At 39.5% G+C, this 26,697-nt stretch overlaps 1 protein-coding gene across 1 annotated transcript in view; it reads left to right on the top strand.

Moving 5' to 3' along the window:
- The window catches only part of MAN1A1 (mannosidase alpha class 1A member 1), a 154,283-nt gene that overhangs the window by 31,866 nt on the left and 95,720 nt on the right, over positions 1–26,697 (top strand). Inside the window, 2 exon segments of the mRNA XM_006089251.3 lie at positions 16,893–16,989; positions 18,003–18,118. Coding sequence (XP_006089313.1) covers positions 16,893–16,989; positions 18,003–18,118 — 213 coding nt within the window.

Here is a 26,697-nt window from a genome sequence, read left to right as displayed (position 1 = left end):
ACCCTCCTACTGTCTGTGTCCATTGGTTATGTGCATATGCATGTATACAAGTCCTTTGGTTGATCTCTTACCCCCCTTCCTCCCTCTTAGGTTGGACTGTCTGTTCCATGCTTCTATAACTCTGGCTTTATTTTTGTTCATCAGTTTATGTTGTTCATTATATTCCACAAATGAGTGAGATCATGTGATATTTATCTTTCTCTGACTGGCTTATTTTGCTTAGCATAATACTCTCTAGGTCCATCCATGCTGTTGCAAATGGTAAGAATTCCTTCTTTTTTACAGCAGCATAGTATTCCATTGTGTAGATGTACCACAGTTTTTTAATCCACTCATCTGCTGATGGGCACTTAGGCTGTTTCCAGATCTTAGCTATTGTAAATTGTGCTGCTATGAACAATTTCTGATTGTTGTTTCTGATTTCTTGGGACATATTCCCAAGTGGGATTACTGGGTCAAATGGGAGTTCCATTTTTAATTTTTTTGAGGAAACTCCATACTGTTTTCCACAGTGGCTTCACCAGTCTGCATTCCCACCAGCAGTGCATGAGAGTTCCTTTTTCTGTACTACTGCTTTTTTATCCACTTGTCTATTGATGGGCACTTGGGTTGCTTCCATAGCTTGGCTATTGTAAATAATGCTGCAATGAACTTAGGTGTGCATATATTAACCAGAGTCTTTTTTGGATAGCTTAGGCTAATTAATAAGGTTAACAGGAATTGAGACAAGTCCAGCCAGTGTGGCTCAGTGGTTGAGCATCAACCCACACACCAAGAGGTCACTGGGTTCAGTTCCCTGTAGGGGCGCATACCCGGGTTGGGGGCATGCAGTAGGCAGCTGATCAATATTAATGTTTCTCTCTCATCGATGTTTCTATCTCTCTCTTCTCCCTTTCTCTCTCTCTAAAGTCAATAAAAACTTATTTTTTAAAAATAGTTGAGATTAAAGTATTAGGATATCAGTTTTTATCAGCATGGTGGATAAATTATAGAAGATGCCTTAATATTTAAGATTCAATATTGATTAAACTATAACCTAATCCTCTTTGATAATAATATTTACTTGAATAATTTATCCCATTTTGAATAAATATTCTTTTTTCAAGCAAAGTGGAGAAAAACAACTCATTATTCTCTGAAATTAACTGCTTAATAAGTAAACTGAGGAACCCTGACTACATGCATCTTCTTTTTTTAACCTTTTGTGCCCTGCCCCCTAACCACTGCATTATATCAGTCAAATAAAGCTTGAACAGAAGACTCGGCTACCGTAAATTCATTGATAAACCGTAGCATTTATTATTATACAACTGTTTTGAACAAACCATTAGAGCACTTTCAGCTACCAAATAATATTATGAAAAGAAATAATACAGAAGAAAAACTTCCTATTTCCCCAAATTGGGAATATGGTGTAAGTCCAATTTTGATGTGATCACTCATTTAAAAAACAACAACAACAACTAAAGAGAGCTACTCAAATGTTTAATGCAGTACTGGCTGGTAGTTGATGAGTTAAGTAACGCAATAACCTTAGTTTGAACTTAAAGCACAACTGGGGACAGGTGGTCGCCATCTCCTCCATCAGGTGATGCCTCTGACGTTCTCCTGGGTTTACCCCCATTTGTGGGAGTGGAACAGCCACTGTGACAGCACACCTGCCTGCATCACCTTCATTCAAGGCAGGAGGAAGAGGGAAGGCAGGGCGGCCGGCCAGCCTCGGCAAATGTTTTGTTGGCCTGAACTCTGTCACAGAGCCGCCTCTAATCTATAGACAGGCTTACAAGGCACACATCTGTCTTTGGCAGCTTCTGTTGCAGGGACAAGCAAAGGAGAAGGAGATTTGGGTGTGGAATGAATCAATCTATAGTATCTGCCTTATGTAGTGTAGACTACATATTCATTTTTCCCCATTTTTATTATTGTTTTGCAACTTTGTGTAGTCTTTTTGAATAGTAAAATCATTTGACCTCTGCTGATAAAGTTGGCATCTTTTATTTTTATTCTTAAATTTATGAAAGTCTTTGCCCGATTTGTAAGCTGTAAAATAGCTGAACCAAATTGGAACTCATTGTACCCAAAGCTAATACTAATAATGCAGTCTACTTTAACAGGTCACTGAGTTTCACATACATTTAATGCCAGGCACTTGCCATCCAGCAACAGGAGAGTGAATGATGACTATCTTTTTCCACCGTTTGAAAAATAATTCAGGATTTATCATATTTTATAGGTCTAACAGAATGCTTAGAGTAATGCATTTTCAGACCCAGGAAATATTTGCCATCACTTTATAGAACATCTCAGATGATCTTCAATCCATAGAAAATACTAGTCTATAGGGTGGTAATGATATAAGCTTATTAGATGTTAATGCTTGCCTTAAAAATATAGTACAAGATAAATGTTTTTCACCTTTAGTAATGACTTTAGTAATATAGTAGAACTCTATGGGAAACTGTAGTAGAAAGACCATTGGAAAATAATCAATTATCTACTTTTTTCTTTTTTTTACAGTTGTTTAGCAAGAAATCTGATGTTGCTAATTTAGGGGCAGTTTATAGAGTGTTACTGACATTTAAAGTCATATTGAGCAATACATCTTTTTTCAATAGCCAGAAAACAAAATTATTAATGTGTTGTGTTGGTGATAAAATTCCATCTATAAAACCAACAGTAAAGGTTATGAGCTAACACTATAGGATACTCAAATAGAAATAAACAAATACCTTTCAAAGGAAGGAACTTTTAGATATTAAACTTTATGTAAAGCAAAAATCTTTTTCAACCTACCTAAGATATCTTTTTCCTGCAGGGCACTAGAAGCAAGAGATATTCTCATTTTCATTTCAGTCCCTTAATCTACCAATATATTTAATGTTTCTCTTCTTTATCAGCAAGGTTTAAAAATATAGGAAACATACAAAGATGTATAACAATAACACACGGGTTAACAGTTTATTTGGAAACTCATTTGGAAGTCAATTTCCCCAGATTGCATGGGTCACATGATCAGCTCGGGACTGTGTAGAAGACAGCAGGTTTTAGGCTTCAGAGCCAGCCTCCACCCATATGCTCGAGAGCTGACCCCAGGAAGATCACGTAACTTTTTGATTTTCTCATCTGTGCAAGGGAGTCTCAATGGGGAGACTACCTTCCTTGCAGGGTTCTTAAGGGACTGAAAGAATGTGTAACTGTTTTACGTATTTCCTGACACGTAAGTGTTCAATACATGCTGGCTCTTTCAATTTTTAAGAATTATAATTAAGTATCCTTTTGTGACATACCAATCATGGATTTGATTTGGTTTACTAGAGGCCCGATGCACGAAATTCGTGCAAGAGTAGGCCTTCCTTCCTCCGGCTACCGGCACTGGCTTCCCTCTGGCACCCGGGACCCAGGCTTCGCTCGCAGCCCTGGCTTCGTCCAGAAGGCTGTCCGGAAGAATGCCCAGTCTAATTAGCATATTACGCTTTTATTAAAATAGATTTTATTTAATTTTTCCAATCAGGGATTTTAAGTCTTATAGAATCACTAATTGCTACTCCTAGATCTAGCATTTTTGTTATTTAGTATATATAAGTACTACATTCCATGAGTAAATTTTAAAAGACCACCACCTTTTTATACAATATTTTTATTCCTATGCCCAAATAATAATGTCTAAAACTGTTACCTGCAGTATACAAAAGGGTTACTTGCAGAAAATCTTATAAAATCATGGATTCTGGAATGACAGTGGGCATCCCAATTATTTCAAAAGTTTGAAAAAACTAGAAGGGGTCAATGGGGGAAAAGGGGGACATATGTAATACTTTCAACAATAAGAATTAAAAAAAACAACCATTTCCCTATGTGACATTTTATAGCCAATATATTTTTTATGAATTCTGCCTTCACATAGTAATAACTTACAAAATTATTGATAATCCTTTAGTAAAGAGAATAGTAATTTCTGGTTTTACTTTGTAAAGGAAACTCCTGCGCCCTGTAACTCTGTTTAATAACAGCTTTATTCATAATTGCCAAAACTTGCAAGCCACCAAGATATCTCTCAGAAGGTGAATGGATAAAACAACTGTGGTTTATCCAGGCAATCAAATGTTATATAATCTAAAAAAAAAAAAAATTGACTATCAAGCTCTGAAAATTTAGACATGGAAGAACCTTAAGTTTATATTTACCAAGTGAAAGAGACCTATCTGAAAGGTCTACATGCTATATGTTTTCAACAATATGACATTCTGGACCAGGCAAAACTATGGAGACAGTCAAAAGATCAGTGGTTGTCAGGAGAGGGGGGGGATGGAAAGGCAGAGCACAGAGGATTTTTAAGGAAGTGAAATTATTCTGTATGATATTATAGTGCTGGACACAAGTCAAGATACATTTGTCAAGACCCTTAGTATGTAAAACAACAAGAGTGAGCTGTGATATAAACTATGGACTTTGGGTGATAGTGATAATGATGTGTCAATGGAGGTCAATAGACGTAACACAGTACCTCCGTGGTACATGATGTTGATAGTGGGGGAGGTTGTGCTGTGTTCCAGCGGTGCGTGTATGGTAAATCTTTATACTTTATTCAAAAATCAGTTTTGCTTTGAACCTAAAACTGCTCTAAAAATTAAGTCTATTTAAAGAACATACACACACACACACACAAAAAAGAAAGAAACACTTGTGCCCTGTGATGCTCTTGAAAACTGAAGCAGAACAGGACTTGACTCTTTGGGGCTCTCATTGGTTTACAAAAACAAATAAAAATAATAAAATGGAGAGAAAGAGTGAAGAAAAAAATATAACTTAAAAAGGTAAAACCTCTGCTGGCTCTTCCTCATTTTTATAAAATTCAAACGAATTCTTTTTCATTTAATATTAGTTATGTTCTAACTTCATAGTATCTGTAAAGTTTTGAAAGAGATATTAAAGAACAAATAAAAAGTTATTAGTCTTTATGAACTTGATGTAGCTATAAACAAAAGAGCACATTTCAGTTCTAAAAAAAATCATGTGTCAGTATTGCAAAAGAGACAAATGTGGTGAAAATGTGAAGCTGTAGAATAACATGCATGCGGGAAAAGAAGGCCTGGACTTGCCTTTTAATTACAAATACGGAAACCAAAAAAACATCTTTTGAGATGAGATAGGTTATACTCCATGAGGATAATACGTGTTTTCCATGGGGTAGTTTTTTACAAATCCTTTCAGAATAAAGGGGGCCCCGTGTATACCAACTGGGGGTACCATTTTCTCTTGATGGCTGGGAAGATCGTAGCTGCTGCTGTGCCCCAGGTTCAGAAAAGCCCTACAGAGTCTTTCCCTGGGGACCAGTAAGGAAGATGTGCTGGCCCCCCACTGACCACAGAGATCTCCGCAGGGGTAATCTAAAGAGTGCAGTGTCAGGTCAATTACAAATCAACAAATAAACAGACCCCAAACCCTAACGCTGAACTTTTGTACTCGAGTGACACCGTAAGTTGGGAGACCATAGTCATTAACCACCGGACAGATAGTTTTTGGTGTGTCTTATTTTTTACTTCCTGCTACTTCTTCATTGGCAATATGAAGTGTCGGTTTGGGGCCAGGTTTATTAATTTATAACAAGGCTATTGAGAAAGAAGCCTAGGCCAGATCGTTTTGATGAGGAAATAACAAGTGATAGACCCTCGTCAGCAATAGTGCTTCTTTCCCAAAAAAAGGGAAGTACTAGGTATTTACACAAGAACCAGCCTTTGCCTAACCTCTGACTTTTGAGATGCTAAATTACTATCCTTTAGAATACTTCATGGACATGTACTACATTTTCCTTTAGTTTTGGGGTTGTTTCATGGCTTGAGATTTTCATTGTATGTGTTTGTTTGCTTTTTGCCCTGTACCCTCCTGCATTTGGTACCAGTATAGAAGTTTTCTAAAATAATGTCAGAATTTGATCACAAAGCAAGAGAACAATGAAATAGCATATGATCCAGTTCCCTGAGGTAGACCTAGAAAAACTGCCTTTTTCTTAGGAGAATGAGATACTTCTCAGAAACAGGACAACCTGTCCTCTACAAGTAGCAATTAACTACAATTCTCTCTTTTTTTTTAAACTGGCTTTATCAGGCATTCTGACTCTTTTTCTAAAGGGAGGCTGCTGCTAACTACTCTTAATTCAGTGGGGAGTTAATGCTCAGTGGCCCATCAAGGTTCATATAATAGCATTAAATAATGACATATATATCCTGCTCTCTGAAAAAAAATCATATATTCTAAAATGTATGTGGGAGAATTCAGGACATCTGAACCTGAAGAAGACAAGCCCACATATATATCCACTCAGTGGTTAAGAGGCAGCCTCCAGTACTTGGTAACAAACAAATCGTCCCCACAGAGATAAGAAAGACGTGTAGTAGTAGAGAAGAGGAACGGAATGCTGGCCAACACTAGCTCCGGGGAGGATGATAAGGCCCAGGAGATATCACAGCTGAAGAGAGCAGGTGCTGGTACAGTCAGAAGCTGCTTGTGGAGGAGAGAGAGTCCTGGTTCTCCCTTCTTCCAGGGGCAGGGAGGCCGGAGGGAAGCAGAGCCATCGTCTCTGCCCAAGTGGACTCTAGGGTCAGGAGGAGAGGAGTGGGGACAGAGCTGGGCAGAGCTGCGGTGGAGGGGAAGCAAGGTCATGAGAGTTAAAGGCCGGGAGTGAGGGAGGGAAAGGAGGTGCCGCCGGGTTCTTTTCTTGAGCCAGCTCCCACGCCCCATGTGGTGTGTGCTGTTTGGTGTCAGGCTCAGCCTGTCTCCTTGGACCCCAGGTAGGGCCGCCTTCTGTGCATGGAGCAGCAGGAGAGCTCCACCGAGGCTGCAGCTGACTGTCTTCAAGGTTTGCCAGCAGCAAAACAGGGCTCTCGAAGGGGTGGAGTGGAAAGAATTAGAAAGGGAGCGTTCACCGCCTTGCTCCTCCTCTGCCCGATGCTGGGCCTCAGCTTCCTCCTCTGTGAGATGGGGTAGTGAGACCCTGAAGGACGGGACAAGGAGGAAGTGTGTGGTAAGTTTTTTGAGTTCCCCTCACAGTGCCTTGTGGTAGGTGTCTGACAAAGTTAAATTACTTTCTCCTTTGCAGCCCCTGTGGTTGCATTTGCAGAACAGAGCATGTAGGATTCTATATGCTTTCTGAAGAGTGAAACTACCACTCATCCAGAATGACTGAGAAGGGTGTGCATAATGCTTCCTGTATCTCAAGTCTCCAGGACCTCATTGGTTTTTGGCAGAGAGAGAGAGAGCACCAACGGTGGGGCCAGGGCAGTCCAGCAGCTGGCACTGAGGGCAGCCTGTGCCACAAGTCTGGGCGCTGCTGGGAGCCGTGGGCAGCAAGCTGGAGGGGAGCGACATGCCCAAAGGCCTAAACACAGAGCAGTCAGTCTAGACATGTGCCTATAAACCAGGGGTTGCAGTACAGACTGCTGGTCTGTGGGCTGTCTGTGGCTCACAGATACGCATTTTACCCTTAGCTAGCAAATTATTTTTTTCTAGACCCGTTGAAAACATGCTTGTGTTTTTTTCATGGCCTTTTTCAAAAATGGCTTTAGTCAGGGCCTTCATTTTTGCCAAATTCCCTGTCATTTCCAGTTGCCCTAGACCTGGTCATTCTATTTCTGTGTGGTCCTTGAGTTTTTCGGCCCTCTTTCTAGCCCAAGTCAAAGCAGGGCACAAGCCAGAGAGCCGGCCCTGATTGCAGAACCAGGGATTGAATGTGTTCTATCCCTCTATCCTGGGGTTGCCGGGCCAAATGCAGGACTCTGTTAACTTTGTGTGTTAGGTGTTAGATAAACAGAAATGCTTTTATTTTAGTACTAGAGTCCTGGTGCGTGAAATTTGTGTGTGTGGGGGCGGGGAGGGCGCAGGGGGGATCCCTCTCACAATCCGGGATTCCTCGGGGGATGTCCCAACTGCCAGTTTAGGCCCGGTCCCGGCCTAAACTGGCAGTCGGACATCCCTCTCGCAACCCGGGACCACTGGCTCCTAACCACTCGCTTGCCTGCCTGCCTCACCACCCCTAACCACTCTGCCTGCCTGCCTGATCACCCCTAATCGCCTCTACCTCGTCCCCCGCCACCGTGGCTTCATCAGGAAGAACATCCGGAATGACATCTGGAAGGTCGTTCAGCTGTCTGGTCTAATTAGCATATTATGCTTTTATTATTATAGATAAGTATGTCCCATGCAATCTTTTTATTTCCTAAATCTGGCACCCTATTTTATCATTTATAATTCATACCCTGCCACCATAAAGAACTCAATAAGTGGTAAATGTCATCACAACATTGGGAAAAAGAATCTTGGAAACAGAACATGTTGGCCACCTTGGCAAAAGAGAGAGAGAATTAATATATGTCAGTGTTTGGATGAGATAACTTGATCAAGGCACATCAATGTTTTAATCTGATATGGGGTAAAGCTGGAAACTATCGTGGCTGTGGGGTATTTTCCTCCGTGTGATGACAGATAAGAAGGTAACTGGACTGAGGCCTTGCTCAGTGAAAAACTGTGTCAAGAGGAGATCATTCCCAGGACTATTTTAGGTGGCATCTTGATGTCTTCAAGTGAGAGGGTGCTAAACACGTAATTCTGATAGACTCCAGGACTACAAATGCAGTGTCCTACCAGGCTCTGCATTCTGTCACCTCTAGGTGAACTTGGCCTCTTTCCTCTCCTATCTTATTTATTGACTTCTCCCTGAATTGCCCTGCCCACTCCGAGTGTACTTACATGTCCTCTTTCCTCTGGCTGCTCTCCCTTATCTCTCGAAGTCCTATGACCTGGGGGGACAATGAGGAGGTGGCCTGGAGGAAAGCCAGGTACACTCCTTGGACGTCTGCTACCAGCCACGAGCATCATCGGATGTGATCTCCAGACCATGCTGTGAGGACGGTGTTATTCTTTTCTTTATATAGACTTGATTTTTTAGACCAGTTTTAGGATCAAAGCAAACTTGAGTGGGAAGTATAGAGAATTCCCATTCTGTCCCCGCACATCCCCACCCACCCCCACTGTTATCATCATGTACCACAGTGGTGTGCTTGTTAGCATCAATTACTGTTTTGGTTTTTTTTAAATATATTTTATTGATTTTTTACAGAGAGGAAGGGAGAGAGATAGAGAGTTAGAAACATCGATGAGAGAGAAACATCGATCAGCTGCCTCCTGCACATCTCCCACTGGGGATGTGCCCGCAACCCAGGTACATGCCCTTGACCGGAATCGAACCTGGGACCTTTCAGTCCGCAGGCCGACGCTCTATCCACTGAGCCAAACCGGTTTCGGCTACTGTTTTTTAAAGATGAAAAAAACTAAGGGTTTGAGAGGTCAGACCTGTGACAGGCCTCAGCACATGTGACAACTGTCCTTAGCACCAGGCCTGTCCCTGGCCCAAATTCTCCGTCTTCATTTCCACAGGGAAATGTCAGTAGTGGGAGAGCATCAGAGAAGTGGTGGCTAGACTGTTGTCTGGTACTCACACATCCATAAATTCTTTTCCAATGGAAAGTGAGGGTTTGGGTAAGCTTTGACTTGATTCCCTCAATTTACTATTTTTTTCTTTCTTTCTCCATTGGCTAGTTCCACCAAAGATTTTTAAAAAGTTGGTACAATGATACTAAAAGTGTTCTGTGTTGAGATTTTATTTGAAAGTTCCAGAAGTTACTTTCATCTGACAATCAAGTCATTTCAGGCAAAGTTTGGTGAACACTACTGTCAGGCTTTTAAAATTGGTTGTTTTTCCCAAAGCATTAACTGTGAGTATAATTTTGAGAGCAAAGGCCGTCAATTTCCACGTCAACAATCAGTGAGGTTGGTTGACCTGCCACCTTAGACCTCCCTGAACCCAGACACAGTCCTCCATGTCCTTTAGAACAGCAGGAACGTGTCACTAGACTGAAGACCTTCTCTTTAGTGTCAGATGACAAGCAGTTACATAAATGAACCAAAGATGGCCTTTGGCCTTGGACCTCTAGGTTGCTCATGTCTTCACTGCAGGCTGAGACTTGTTAACTCCAAATCTAGCTGGCATCAAATTCAAATTTTCACACATCCAGTTATTTTTAAAGTAGCCCAAACAAGCAGCTCTTTAGCCATGTAGAGCCTGCCTGTTTTTCATTCCCCGAGAAACCATACCCAGCATTTGCTGGCCCTTGATAAGATAGGGCCTTGTGGTTATAGGACTTCAAACTGCTACTGCCCTTTAGAGTCTTCTGACTCAGAGACTGTCCACCATACCTGCAAGTGACATCACTTACACATGTCAGCCCCCTCTCTCTGGGAGTTTTCTTGCCTTTCCCCTTCTGGATGATGGCTCCTCCCCTTAATCCTCTGGGCAGCCTCATCGTGGAAGGGACTTCTCCTCTCCTGCAGCCCTGTCCAAGAACCATCCAATGTAGCCTGTTGTGTATGACTTACCCTCATGGGCATATCTTCCCTCCCCACCCCCCCACCCCCCCACAGATTAGTCCCCAAATCCATCAGGCAAAGCTCCTACACAAGCATTCCTGGCACAGCCAAGCTTTTGAGAAAGCCAGTATGTAAACTTTCAGAACCAAAGTTGAGCCATCCTGTCTTACGTCTGGAGAGACCTTTTGTAGAAAAGGTCTTCATTCTTTCTCCCTCCACCTTTGGATACCAAATAGTTGCATATCTTTATAAAGAGTTTGCATGTACTATATAGTTTGTCTGATTTTGTATAGATGAGCCCCTCTTGTTTATCCTATGTCAGTGATGGCGAACCTATGACACCCGTGTCAGAGGTGACACGCGAACTCATTTTTTTGGTTGATTTTTCTTTGTTAAATAGCATTTAAATATATAAAATATCAAAAATATAAGTCTTTGTTTTACTATGGTTGCAAATATCAAAAAATTTCTATATGTGACACGGCACCAGAGTTAAGTTAGAGTTTTTCAAAATGCTGACACGCCGAGTTCAAAAGGTTCGCCATCACTGTCCTATATGTTAGTAGGAAAAAGTAGGAAGCTCTTTTGCATTGCAAAGATCAGAGACATGCTTGAGTTTTTAATAAAAATAGTTATAATGCCTATTATTTATCAAGCACTTACAATGTGTCAAGTGATGTATTAAGCACTTTACATGCATTATTTTATTTAATCATCATAGTAACCAGTGAGACTGGTATTTTTAATTATTTACATTTTATGGGAGCCGAAAGTGGACTCAGAGAGATTAATTGCCTCACTTAGGGTCAGTGATTTGAGAGCTCCGATAAGAACCCAGTTTGTCAGCTGCCTACGCCTGTGTCCTGCTCTTCTTCATTCCTCCTCAGTCAGTGACAGGATTTTTCTATAAGGACACACAGAAGAAAGCCAACAGTCTCCGCAGCAAAGAGCCATGTTTCATGGAGTGGAGTGGAGGTGATTCATCAACATTCAGACAGCAAACAGCATTGTTTGTCCTCCACAGCAGCTCTGCAGGCCTAACGTGATTCCCCGTGTCTGCTCCCAGCCTCCTCTTACTTTTTTCTCCTTGTCTTTTGTCTCATAGTTTCTCCTCATGGTTTCAGTTGCCCCTTGGCTCCTTCTATGGCTTTTTCTCTTTGTGTATTTATAGTTATCTGCTTCTACATCACTTTGGCCAGTGGATTCTCTGTCAATATCTCCCAGTTACACTCCCATAGGTAGGGTAGATGGTTAGATTGGTCCATGCATGGGAGAGAGCTTCACACCTGCGTGCCTCACCTGCAGATCGCATGGCCAGCTCTCAGTCATCTGCCTTTGGGTCCGGTACCAGGCCCTGCACCAGTCAGCTGGGGCCAGGGACCCAGATCACACTGTATAAACTATGGAAATTTTGTGTAAGACCCGACAGCAAGGGGCTGTAAATGAGATTTGAACATGTAGCCGCGAAAGTCAAAAGTTGTGTGAGTTTTTTTTAAGTTGAAATTTCTTTTTTTAACTTTCATTTTAAAAATTTAAGTATAGTTGGTATACAGTATTATATTACTTAATTTAGTTTCAGGTGTAAAAGTGATTTGACATTTTTATACCTTATAATGTAATCATCCCACTGTCTGTGATCATCTGTCACCATGCAAACTTATCACAATATTATTGACTATATTCCCCTGCACCTTTTTCACCCATCCCTCATCTCTCTGGCAACCATCTCTTTGGTCTCTGTTTCTGTTTTTATTTTATTTGTTCATTTGTGTGTGTTTTTAGATTCCACATATAAATGAAACTGTACCATATTTGTCTTTCTCTGGTTGACTTATTTCACTTAACATAGTACCCTTTAAGTCCATTCATGTTGTAATAAATGGCAAGATTTTATTTTTTATTGCTGTGTAATATTCCATATATATATGGAATCACATCATATTTATCCATTGCCTATCAATGGACACTTAGGTTGTATCTTGGCTATTGTAAATCATGCTGCAATGAACATGAGGGTACACATATCTCTTCAAACTAGTGTTTTCATTTTCTTTGGACACATACTCAGGAGTGGAATTGATGAGTCATATGGTGACCTGTCTGGCAAAAATGGTGAGATTTTTAAAAAGATTTTTAATGTGTCTTTTATGAATAACTTAAGATCGTATGAGTAAAGCATCAGTAGGTAAAATATTTGCTAAGTTTAGTTTCTAGCAACAAAAATGTAACTTCAGAAATCAACACACACCTAGAGAAGTTTAAGCATATTTTTATTTATTCCTGGCTTTGCATGTCCTTGATTAGGTCAGGTCATAAAATTGAAAACAAACTGTTAGGTACAACAGTAGAGCTGTGCACGACATTTAATTAGTTTTCTTCTTGTTCTCATATATATATAAACATTTATGAGTATGTAGGAAGAAGAGGTTAAGCTTCCATACATTGTCTATTAGATTATAAGCATGATAGAATAATGTACACTTCCCTTCTAGTCTTTTAGCATCTTAATATTTATAGTATAGGTGACCCTCAATAAATGACATTGCCTAATTACTCAGCCCTGATGCCAAATGCGAAGAAAGTGCTAATCAAAGAAATCTTATATAAGTACAGTCAAAGGGAAGTAATGCTGTTTTTAAAAAATATTTTATGCCTTAATTCCAGCTCCTCTCGGTAAAAGTAATGGATTGCTATTATGAAATATTTTATCATTTTCTTTTATTTGTTTCCATTCATACCATTACTTTCACCAATGCAAATATAAATACTCAGGGGGAAAAATTGGCTTCCTTTCAATTTATCTTTTTTCATGAGGGTTTCAGTATTGCATTTGAAGTCCCTATTTGAATCCTACTTGGGGTGTCAAGTTGTATAACCCTAATTAAATTGATGAAAGACTATAAAACAAAATGAAGGAGCCTGTGAAGAGGGGGGATTCATCCTATCCTCAGTTGGTAGTTGAATTTTAGAAGTGACCTTCTTGTCCTGTCAGCTCACAAGCACGCTGAGTTTGGGGAGATTAAATGCCTGCATCCCCATAGTCCCTAGCTGGTTAGCAGCTTAAATCTGTACAATAAAAGCTAGTAGCAGTTTGATGTTTTCAGATATTTGTACAAGTCAAACCTGAGTTACAAAGTTGTTTTTACATATATATGACTTGTAAATTCAATCTCTCTCTCTCTCTCTCTCTCTCTCTCTCTCTCTCTCTCTCTCTCTCTCTCTTTAACACGGTAAACCATCTGCACAGGTCACCAATCACTGGAATTAGATTCCTGAAGAAACCGCTCTTTATGCTCCATTCAGGGCATTTGACCACCTTGTTTTCATTTTTGTTTCTAACTTTAACTTATAGAATCCCATGGGATGAGGAACCCAGTTTGAGAAACATGTGACAGGAGCTTTAGAACTGTAGGAAACTAAGCAATTAGTGTCAAATTTTCCCTTGGGGAAAAGCTAAGAAAAGCTAATATATACTACAGAGGAAAATCAAGTAGCACATTGTATAAACGATCATTTTTGACAGAGAAGCAGTCTTCTATGGGAGAGCTGTATGCTCTCTTGGAGTCATTAATAGTATATGGCACTAGCTTCCATTCAGTCCTGGAGCTGAAACAAATCATGATGGGTTTTTTCTGTTCTTGGGTCACATGTATTCCAAAAACTTTTGAATTTATAAAATATTTTTGGAAATTTGCAGGAATGGAAAGTTTGCCAAGTGTTACACATTTAGTAGGAGAACCAAATCAAACTCAGATGTAATCTCAAGGTGTTTTTGTGGATTTCATATACCTAGCCTTTCCAGAGGCTCATTGATTTCTATTTCTGTGATGTGGTTTAACGGGTTTCAGCATAGGTTTAAAATTCAGTAAACATGTGATTACCCACCATATGCCAAGCAGTGTGCTAGGTGGAATCACACAGACCATGTTCACATAATCCTTACATACACACCCTGTGAGAGTTTGTGATCCCAGTTTTCCTAGTAAAAAGAGTCTCACAAAAACTGTGACTCATCCCTGATTATGTGACTAAGCAGTGATGTTATTGGGATTATAAGTCAGGTCATTTTACTCTTAAATCTATTATACTTCCCAATAAAATGAATTTATAAGGAGAAAATCTTAAAAACACTGCTTTATATGCATTTTATTGATTGTTGGAAGATAAGTCTGATACATCAAAGGAAGATCCTGGTGCTGACTCATTAAAGGAAAGTGATGCATTGTGTTGGGTAACACCCTGGGCTTTGGAGTCAGGCCGAACTGAATGAACCCTGGCTCCTCAGCTGTGAAAAAATGCCATGACTTCGAGTAAAGTTGTTTACATTTAACTTCCAAGCCTCAGTCTCTTCATCTACCAAATAATATAATACAACACATTTCACAGGGTTATGACGAGAATTGAATACAATATTGAATGTAGAGCATTTAGCAGAGTTCCCAGCAGATAGTACAGATTTTTTAAATTAAATTTATTGGGGTAACATTGGTTAATAACTATATAAATTTTAGGTGTACAACATTACAATTCAATGTCTGCATGCTCACCACCCAAAGTCTAGTTTCCTTCCATTACCGTACACTAGACCCCTTTTACCCACTGTGTGCTCCCCTGCCTCCATTCCCTCTGCTAACCACCATTCTGTTGTCTGTGTATACTAGTATGTGTTTGGGTTTGTTTGATTTGTTTGTTCATTTGGTACTTTTAGTTTTATATCCCACATATGAATGAAATCATATGTCTTTTGTTTGCTTATTTTTGTTTACTAGAGAGAAAGGAAGGGAGAAGGAGAGAGAGATAGAAACATCAATGAGAGAGAAACATCAATTAGCTGCCTCCTTCATGGCACACACTGGGGATCAAGCCCACAACCCTGGCATGTGCCCTGACTGGGAAATCAAATCAGTGACCTCTTGGGTGCATGGGTCAACCACTGGGCCACAACATCCAGGTGAAATCATATGGTTTTGTCCTTTTCTGTCGGATTTATTTCAGTTGGTCTAATAGCCTCAAGAGTTCCATCCATGTTGTTGCAAATGACAGTATTTAATCTTTTATGGCTGGATGTTATTCCATTGTATATATTCACCACACCTTCTTTATACAATCATTTGTCAATGGACACTTGGGTTGTTTTCATATCTTGGCTATTGTAAATAATGCTGCAATGAACAAAGGGATCACGAATTCTGGTAGCCATTATTAGTAGCAATTATCCTGAGATAGGAAGATAATGTACATATTGGTTAAAGAAAGATATTAATTATCATTTTCAGGGACATCTGAAGACTTTCTTATTCATAAAATTCAGTTGATCTCACTGATGATATTTAGTGATAAATAGCCCTTATATAGTATTTATAACTTTGTGATGCTTTTTAAAGAAATTTTAAATATGAAGCCATATTATAACATTTTCAGAGTATGTCCATATTGTAATTATTGTTGCTAACAGATTGGGAGTAGTGACATGAATAAGTTCTATATGGGAGGGGAGTCCCCCTTTTTAAAAAATGTATGTAAACATAATTACATATAAATTCTTTGAGTCATTAAAAAAATTTATTAAACTATTATACAATAGTTATACAGCCATTTTGACAAGCTTTTAGAACAATTCCTCCTCTTGAAAATTATTCACTTTCTATTAGAGTTAATGTCTCGCACAGTAGATCAAAACTTTGTCTATCAGCCAGGAGAAATTAATTTGGTTTTCATTATATATAGATAAATTAATTTTGTTAAAAATAATAAAAGAAAAGATTTATGCAACTAATGGTGACAGAGAGGTTTGGACCTGAAAACATTTCTGGTACAAGGAGTCTAAATTGGGAATACACAGGGTCAGCCTTCTGTTACATAGGTATACACACATATGTATACTATTAAAGATTGGTTATATTAAAATAAGCTGAAGTTTTCCAAAATCAAGATATAACCATCAAGCTTTATTTTTTTTTTCATTTCTTGTAGATATTTAAAGTACTTCTATATAGATTTGGTCAAGATAAATCAAAGTGTTCAAATGATAACCTTGGATATTTGTCTTGGATGTTTGTACTATACCTTGAGACTGAAAGTACAGAGAATCTTGTACAAAAGTATGAATTTTAAATATAGAGTCTTTTCAGATTTAATCTGTCATGAGAATGAAATAGATAAATGTAAGAATGGTTTATCCTTTTAAGGATAAACTAAATTTCTCTTGCTGGAAACGGTCTTTTGAAAATGATGTATATCTTAAGTAGGATAAAATGGATTAAAAAAAATCTCCATTTGTAAACATAAAGGGGTGATGTATATATATGTATGTACGTGTTCTAGCTTATTCATATCATTGTCACAGTTTTAATTAATCATCTTTTAAACTAAGCAGTGAGTTTTAATATTTTAACCTTTAGGTCTTTAACATATGATCTATTCTGTAGCAAAAACATCTCAAATTATAATCCCATTTTCATTTCTTTTCTCAGATGATGAAACATGCTTGGTATAACTATAAACAATATGCCTGGGGATTAAATGAACTGAAACCTGTATCAAAAGAAGGCCATTCCAGCAGTTTGTTCGGTGAGTAGAATATACTTTGTGTCACATGTCACAATTCAGTGACAGTAACTTCTCCTAATTGGCTGAACTTGTGGGTGGTGGAGATGTTTGTGTGATCCTTCTGACCACGTTGCTAGGAAACTTGCATACCTGATGGAGTTATCTGCAAAGACCATTCTTCAGACAGAGCACCCGTGCATAGTAGAACCACCTGCATACCTTAAAAAATACCTTCCCTGCCCTAACCGGTTTGGTTCAGTGAATAGAGCGTCAGCCTGTGGACTCAAGGGTCCCAGGTTCGATTCCGGTCAAGGGCATGTACCTTGGTTGCGGGCACATCCCCAGTAGGGGGTGTGCAGGAGGCAGCTGGTCGATGTTTCTCTCTCATCGATGTTTCTAACTCTCTATCCCTCTCCCTTCCTCTCTGTAAAAAATCAATAAGATATATTTTTAAAAAAAAAATACCTTCCCGAGAGTCTCATCTAATGGGTATGGGCGCAGCATCATGATTTCTAGATCCCAAGGTGTAACCCAGCAGAGGAGCATTTGGTCTGCTTCATTACCTACTAGGTAGACGGGTGGGAGCAAAGGGAAAATCAGGGCTTCAAAGGGAGTCAAATTCCATTTTAGAGTACTGGTTTCTTAGAGCTATCACTAAACAATTTTAGGGCTAATTCTATTTAAACAGTTTTACACAGGTATACTTTGATATAATCACATTAAAAGGAACGCGTTGCCCCTGTTTTTTAGGTCTACTCTTTTCTCGCTAGAGAATGCAGTCACAAGTGAAATTTCTAAGAGATTCATTTTCTACAACTCAGAAGAAACTAAAGATTAGTGTATCCATCTATAGCCTTTGATAATTGTTTGACTTTTATGCGGTTTTTTAATTTTCCTTCACCGAAAGAATTTTAGACTGTGTTCATTATTACTGTTTATTAATAAATTCAGTCCCTTTCCAAGGTCTGGTCAATTTTCATGTATTTATCTGTCAAAATTAATTGATTGAATAAAAATGTTTCTGATATTTTCAGGAAGTATCAAAGGAGCAACAATAGTAGATGCCCTGGACACACTTTTTATTATGGGAATGAAAGATGAATTTGAAGAGGCAAAATCATGGGTTGAAGACAATCTAGATTTTAATGTGGTAAGTTAAATAGAAGTTGCCGATTCAGTTCTTAAATCTCAGTTAATAGGGATAAATTCTGGCATTGGGAAGGTTATTGTGTTGTACCCTAGCAGAAACAAATAATGCAACTTCTAAGTAGTATCATACTATACTAGAGGCCAGGTGCACAAAATTTGTGCATGGGGGGTGGGGTGTCCCTCAGCTCAGCCTGCATCCTCTCCAATCTGGGACGCCGTGGGATTTCCTGTGGAATCAGGCCTAAACCGGCAGTCAGACATCCCTTTCACAATCCGGGACTGCTGGCTCCCAACCGCTTGCCTGCCTGCCTGCCTGCCTGCCTGCCTGATTGCCCCTAACCACTTCTGCCTGCTAGCCTGATCACCCCCTAACCACGCCCCTGCCAGCCTGATTGATGCCTAACTGCTCCCCTGCTGGCCCGATCACCCCCAAATGCCCTCCCCTGCCGCCATCTTTGAGGGCGTGGCAGTGAATTAGCATATTCCCTCCTTATTGGCTGTGGGCACTGCCATCTTTGCGATGGCATGAGGGTCAATTAGCATATTCCCTCTTTATTAGATAGGATTCTTAACTTGTCTTCCCTTACTACACAAATATGTATTTGTTCATTTTGGGGTTTTGGGGGCAATTTAAAAGAAAATAGAAATTAATATTTATCGAGACCTACATGTGCCAAGTATTCTTATTCAAGTCCCACATCTACCCTGTGAGTTAGGAATTGTTTTCACACCTTTACAGATTAGAAATCTGAGCCTCAGAGCTTTCACCAGACCACACAGCCAACTAACCACATCACAGATGTGAGTCAGCACAGCTGTGTGATCTAACGCTCATACTTTCGCACTTTTTATGTTTAACATTTGTTAAGGGGAGCACAGGGTGCCAGATTGGGAAGTGCAGTTTAACAAAAGACCACAAGAGAAATTGAAATAGAGAAGTTTTTTACTCACACGTCCTGATGACGTACAAGGCTTGCCCCCAGGGGCCACACAGGACCGTCAAAGCCGAGTACAGACAGACTGAAAGACAGGAACCACGTACATGCCTTTATTAGGCTGTGAAGAGTGGCTAGGAGTTCCCAAGCTAAGGCCAGATTGGTCCATTCAAACCAAAAATAGCGGGGTTTCGATAAGTTCTCCTGGTGTTTTTTCTAAGGGGTACACAAGGGGAAGGCCCTTGGAGGCTGGGGAGTCTTATCACAAGGGCTGTCTGGGAAGTCGTATTAGGAACTTGCATTTGCTTGTAACTCCCCGGCTGTTATCTAGGGCATGCACTTGTGTGAGGGGCTGAGAGAGGCTGATTTCAGTGTAAGGCACCCACAGGTCACCTGACGGCACAAAATGGCTGCAGAGCAGTAATTCCATGGAGCAGCTTAGCTAAACTCTCGGCGGCATCCAGCAACGCTGCACCCACTTTCTTGTAAATCAGGCTTCGAAATGTGTTCACTGAATAGCCTCAACTATAAAATTGTGTCAATATATATTTTAAATATTTTTTTTAAGAATTTGCATATGTACTATTATTCTTAACAAAACCCATGTACACCGAGGGAAAAGGTTCGGAATTAAGGATGGTGGACACTTCTGCTTCCTGAGAACTTTGACTTGGAAGGAGCAAGGGCTTTCCAAGTAGGCTTTGTAGTCAGGTCAGGTGTCTGTGGAGCTGCTTAGATCTGCAACTACTTTTTAAAGAGTTCGGAGACATACCAGGTGATTCATAGGCTATCTCATTTAGTCTTTGTGAGAACCGTCCAGGGAAATGACGTTTTCCCTGTTTTTGTAGATGAAGAGGTGCTTGCTTAATCTGCCCCAATCATGCAGCAAGAGCTGTGGTTTGAATAAGGTCTGCCTAACTCAGTGACCCTGTTTCTATTGGAGAGGAAATGCCAAGTGTTGAGAAATTCATACACTGACAGAATTTGAGTCCTCCAAGGTTAGGTATGTAATCGTAGTAGCACAGTGCTCATTAAGTGCATTGTTCCATAGGTGTTCAATTAATATTAATTAAATGAATGAGAAGCCAAGCTATGTTGTCCTGCTTCCTGTCAGACTCCTCTGGAAAACCAGCTGTCAGGGTGCAAGGGTGGCTGTAGTTTTTAATATGGTTGATCTGGAATTCAAGTGCAGTTGATCTACTTGTTTTTTTACCTAACCTACTTCCAGAATGGATTTGTGGTGGCTCCTGTTACAGGAAGATCATTAACATAAGGCCGAATGATCAAGAGTTTCGTATTGGGGCATTTCTAAATCCAGTATTGAGCTTCCTGTTCTATACGGTCACTCTCAAGAAGTATTGCTTACCTAGGTCCTTACATGAGAAATATTGAAAATCATCTTCAGTAATGAATTTTCTAGACTACTTAGACATTTTCTCCAGATAACAATGTCTTATGTAAACTCTTAGAAAAAGCCAAAGCGACATTAAAATTATCCTTAAGAAGCTTTGTTCTGCATTGAGGTAAAGTAATATCTCTGCGTGAGAGGCCAGGTGTTGAGAATGACAACGGAAAGATGATTAGCTTGCTCCAGATGCTAACTGGCAACACACTGAGATAGTGATCTTTGGCACACACCTGGATTGTACTTTTGATTGCAATGAACACCATATATTTTAGATAACAGAGATACTTGTGGCAAAAGTGATTTTATTTTTTAAAGTTCCAAACTGTTCTCTTATCTAGTCTGAATGCCACCCTACTTTACAGGGAAATAAGCTGTAGGGTTTGCTATCCGAAGAATGTAAGTTGGCCTGAAGAAGTGATTTGGGATTTTCTCAGATGCCTGTTGAGTACTTGGCTTGGGTCCAGAGCTCCAGGCTATACAGCCTGAAAGAAGTGAGTTTTGCCTCAGTATTGCTCTATGGATCGTCTGTCTGAGAGCAGCATTACATCCCAGTGGGGAGGGGGGCACATAACTAAGTTTACTGTCCTGTTGAGTGGAGTTATTCAGTGTTTTCCATCTGAATGCTAATCAGTGCTTGCCTAGAGGGATGGTTTGGGTTTTGGCTTTAAGAGGATATTGAGCAGTTCTTGGACCATTATTAGTGATGGATTAGACTGCTACTTGAGGCCCTTCTGGACCTACCCAGTAAAACCAACCTATTAACATAGAAAAGATGGTAATATGTCTGTCTTTGTGAACTTAACATTCTGTTCATTTTAAAGGGTTTATTGTGTTACTTAAATATGAAATTAAAAGCCACTAGGACATATGTTTCACTAAGTTACACTGTTTAATATTGCAATCTAATCTGTTAAAGGAGTTTTATACATATTCTTAATCCTCAGATGTACCATTTATAAATAAAGGTGTATACTAAGCATATACTTTGAAGTACCATTTATAAATAAAGGTGACTACTAAGCCTAAACATAGGCAAGGCTTATAGGCAGTTGCCTGTCTTTAATTAGTGGCTTTGAAAAGTCTCATGTTGTTTCTACCATGTTTTTCAGTAAGGTAAAGCATAGTTATAATACATGTTAGTAGTGGAAAGTTATTATTAAACACAGTTGCTGCATTGGATTGTAGTGGGACAGTTATTATTGCACAGAGTTAATATTGGATGGTAGTCGAGCAGTTGTTATTAAACGTAGTTATTGCATTGGTTTGTAGTCGGGCAGCCTGCTTGCATCTTACATATGGGAACAGGCTGTGAAACCCAGGCTTGTAGTTCATTGAGTAGAAAGCTGACAGGAAGTTGGGAAGAAGAGCTAGCAAATGAGTACTCTCTGAGAATTATTCCCCTTTAAAAAGAGAGAGAGAGAGATAATTACCCTTGAAAAACGTCTCTCAGAATTAGTATTGAACACTAAAAGTAGAATTAACATATTTTTGAAAATAAAAGTTCTGTTTCAATTTAATGTAATCAATTGGATGTCAAGCTGTGTGGAGTCATAGGATAATAACTAAGGAGAATTCTGGTACAAGTTTGATTCTAGATCATTATTAGGCTTGAAAGTGCAAAGCAGCGATATATCTGTCCTATAGGGAAACTTTTGCCTCTATAGTTCCTCAAACAAAAGGAAACTGGCTGGATTGTTCTCAAGCCTAAATGTGTTCGTGTAATGGTCAAACCAGTTACATCATTTATTGAGATCTATTAAAGTAGATCACTTTATAGAGAATTTCAGTGAATACATTGGTTATAAAAAACACAACCTAATGGATTTCTCTGGGTTGTTTAAAAGCTACCTTTTCTAGCAGGAGGAAGTTGGTCTTTCATGCACTTGTTTTGAAATGGTCACTTCCCCTCTCTCCCAGGCCAGGTTCTTCATGCCCATGAGCTCACAGTCAGTTGATTTGCAGAAAGCCTTTCCCAGTAGAGAAATACGGCATAATGTTAAGGATTGAGGGAGGGAGGTACACAAAATGATTTATTGACTTAAATTCTGTTTTTCATTTTAGAAAGCTTTCTCGGTTTAATCGTTTTGCATAGATGTAGAGTAAATCAAAGGACAGAACTAATAGGGAAAGGGATAAACACTAAAGGTGGAAATGATCAATCTAAGACACACCCAAGACAATTGGAGAGATTAGTACTGAGGCCTCATTTTATTTGTAAGACTCGACTCTTGTTTTTAGGTGTAAACTTAAGTTATGCCATCTATTTTATTAAATTTCTATATGAATCTGGTTAAGTGTGCTCTTTGATTCAAAGGCTGTTGGTAGAGGAAAGTCAAAATGAAAGAGCAGTGACTCCCAGCCCGATTTTTTGTGTGACTCTGCCTTTAGCCAAAAAATGTCCACCTTCCCCTTGCTCATCTGCTGTGATGTTAACGAATAGGTGCGTGCAATTTAAACAGAAGACAGGATCCACATCTCAAGCTGAAACTCATATACGATGTGTACTAAAGGCCCTGGAATACATAGGGCAGATTCCTGGAAAGCAGACACGGATGAAGGAGATGGTGAAGTTCACCTTCCTTGTGAGGATAAGTCACACAAGATCTTAGTGTCACAGGCTGGTAGGGTTTGCCCTCCTCTCGCATGCTGTCCTCTCTCTGCCCCGGCTCCTCTTCTGTCGTTAGGGCGAGTCACTGGAAAAATTTTAGAACATCTTAAAAGACACTGCCTGAATATTAACAGGATACTTATTTAAATGTAATAAGATTATTTTAATGGAAAATGAAATTAGAAGCTTATAAAAATGGCCTAAAACCTTCAGATTGTAGAAATTTACTTTTGGAAATCAGATGTCATAGAAATTAAATCAAGCTCAAAAGGAAGTTTGGTCAGAATTCTATATTTCAAAAGAGGGTGTGTGTTTTTTAGCCATTGAGAAATATGACTCCGCGGAGGGTCAGAGATGTGTCAGTTTGCATTCTACAATTTCGAATATTATGATTTCGGCGTTTCCGATTTTTCAGCAACCTCTGTGGAAGGTCATTCAGGCTGAGCTGCCGTACGGTCATAATGGCAGCGGCTCACTATTGAGTGCTTGACCTGTGCCAGGCACTGTGCACAGTGCCTCACACTCACAGACGCATAGTGCCTTGTAAGGAGCGCATTGTTCCTTGTGCAAATGAGAAAACCAAGACTGAGAGAGAATAAGTTCCTTGCCTGGGATCTCACATTTCAGCTAGCTTCCAAACCAGTCTTCAGTCCCAGGTCGTTCTGGGGCTAAGGTAGTATTTCTATAGTCTGCTCAACAATATGGTCAACCAATTTGTTGCAGTGGACGAATCGTTATCTTCTTTCACCTGAAGATCTGTAAAGAGTGACGTCGTGTCAAAATTTCAGTCTTCTGACCTAAAATGTAGTGTAGCCCAGAAAGTGGAAATTAAGGTTTCTAAATAATTTATATTTCACTTTGAGAAAAAAGAAAGGAGAAAAAATTATATGTTGGGAATTCAAATGTAATCTGGTTTCCAAAAGGAGGGAGATAGGATGACTGTTGAGTGCTACTGATGGTGATGTGACCTCCCTGAGCCAGATTTGTAAAGACAAGGACAGAGCAATCACTGGGAAGGGCATGGATTCACTCGCAGCCAAATTTGCTTCTTGCACAGGCTCACTAGACTGTTAGATCCATGAAATCCAAAAGACAAACCTACTGACCTTGATTGAGCATGGCACTTTGCAAGGTTACTTCGATATCTTACATGTAGAGCAGGATAGAGTTCTAGAATACATGGCTGGACCAATAACTAGTTGAACAACTGTACCTAATAGGTGATCGATACGTAGTTTAAGATATATTTCTGGTCATGTTTGAAATGGCTCAGTCCTCTACCTTGCAATAATTCTTATCAGATGTCTCTATAAAGGCCCTAATTATCTAAAATTTTTATAGAAGGAAGAGAGAATACATGTCTAATTAATCAATAACCAGAGTAAGAATATAAAATCACCTTAACAAGCTTCTATAGGCAGAAATATGGAGGACTGTTCTCAGGTTCAAAATTGAAGAACACAATTACAAATTGGGAGTCATACAATTTGAAGGTTTAGAGTCATTAGATTTTACTATTAGACATTATGACCCTTAGACATACAAAATAAAGCCGTGTGATCCTAAACAAATTAATGGATTCCCTTTTTCTTATCAATAATTTTGTGGAATACTAAAACTTTTACGAATATTTACATAAACTCATTCAAAGTCATACACCTCACGGATAAATTGCACCTATACAGGGTGCTTTTAATCAAATTATATTAGACATATGTTACAAATTATGAAATACAACTAAGCAACTCATCACAGATTGTTTTCTGATATTTTTGCTTACCTCTGGCCCAGTAATTCTTCTTCCTTAGGGAGTTTTCATAATCTTTTTGTAGAAAATTTTTTTGAAAAAAATTTTTAACTTAAACAGTTACTTAGCTTTAATTGTTAGATCCTTATACCTTTTCAGAGATCATTTGTGAATTAAATGAAAATATATCTCCTTTTTTCCTGTGGAACTGTTTCTTCCCACTATAATGTAGACTCCATGAGTTGGAGGACCTGTCAGTCTTCATTGCCATATTCTTAGAACACAGAAGTTGGTCAATAATTGTTTGTGAAAGGAAATAAGATCTCAGATGATTTTGACAAAGTTTATCTACCAGATATTTACTCCATATATTATAATTTACTATTCTCCTCCATGATTATCTGTAAATGGTTTGATGTTAGGCAGAAGTGAACAATTACTGAGTAGGCCAAGAGAATATAAAAAGAAGCTAACTAAAGCTTAAAGTGTACTGTAAATCTATTGTAGGTTCATTTTATTAAATTATCTAGTAACAGAATGTAAGACAAATCCATTTAGTAGTCAGATATAATAAAATAATGAAAGTATTGGCAGTAATGACTGTTATGCCACAATGATATGACTATTAATAGAGACTTGGTGCATTATCATGTTAGCTGATATTGGTAGCAGAGCCCTGGACCAAGAATTTAGTACTCGAGTTCAAATCCTGATTCAACTATTTATTAGTTGTCTGACCTTAGAAAGTCATAGTAACCATTATAAATCTCAGTATCTCCATTTGTAAAATGGATAGCAGTTATTTCAGAGGGCTGGTGTAAGGCATAAAAGACATAGTCCATGTAAAGAGATTAGCACAGGATCTGGCATAGTGTAAATAATAATAATAAAAGCAAGCTATTATTGATATAAACGAGCAGTTTCAGCAGCATACCTCATACATATGATTATCATCTCCTTCATGCAAAGATGAATTTCTTCTCAGAGGCTGACCCTTCCAGGCTGCAGGCAGACAGTTGGGAACAGCACTAGACCCAGGTCTCCCAGCTTAAAATCTGATTTGCATTCTCGCTGTGCTACTTTAACATGATGCAAGAAGGTTACTAGAATAATGGTGAATTGCCAGCCAAAGTGTGAGTCCAAATGGCCTTGCAGGAAGAAAAAGCAAATGAATAAAAGGAGAACACAGAATAGAACAACAGAGTGCCCTGGCCCTAGTCATCTGCACAAATAGAGAACACTGAGCATTGTAAATGCTGTTGAATAGAGAGAGGAAATAATATATCAAAAATCCTATATAATAAAAGGCTAATATGCAAATCAACCAAACCAGGAGGCAGACACTCAATGCAGGAGCTGCCCGCTGGTGATCAGTGCGCCAGAAGCCGGGCTAATGGCTGGCGAGCACAGATATGGTAGCAGGCAATCAGACATCCCCTGAGGACTCCCAGACTGCAAAAGGGCGCAGGCTGGGCTGAAGGACCGCCCCCCCCCCCAAAGTGCACGAATTTCGTCACCAGGCCTCTAGTATTTTTATCATTGAGATTTTGAGTCAAAATTATTCTATGTATTTTGAGAGAATTTTCCCCTATTATATATAAACTAACGTCCCAATGCACAAATTTGTGTACAGGTGGGGTCCCTCGGCCTAGCCGGTGATCAAGGCCTGTCGGGGGCCAGCTGGCTAAGGGGAGGGACCCCAGGAGGTTGGCCGGCCAGAGGGAGGGGCCACCGGAGGTTGGCTGTGGGAGCCCACTGACCACCAGGGGGCAGCTCCTGCGTTGAGCATCTGCCCCCTGGTGGTCAGTGTGTGTCATAGCGACTGGTCGATGGGTTGTTCCAGTCATCCGGTCATAACGGTTGCTTAGGCTTTTATATATAT

Source organism: Myotis lucifugus, unplaced genomic scaffold (genome assembly GCF_000147115.1).
Source record: "Myotis lucifugus unplaced genomic scaffold, Myoluc2.0 scaffold_57, whole genome shotgun sequence".
NCBI classification, from domain to species: domain Eukaryota; kingdom Metazoa; phylum Chordata; class Mammalia; order Chiroptera; family Vespertilionidae; genus Myotis; species Myotis lucifugus.
The sequence above is the reverse complement of the archived record's forward strand: the minus strand, read 5'-3'. Positions and strand labels throughout refer to the sequence as shown.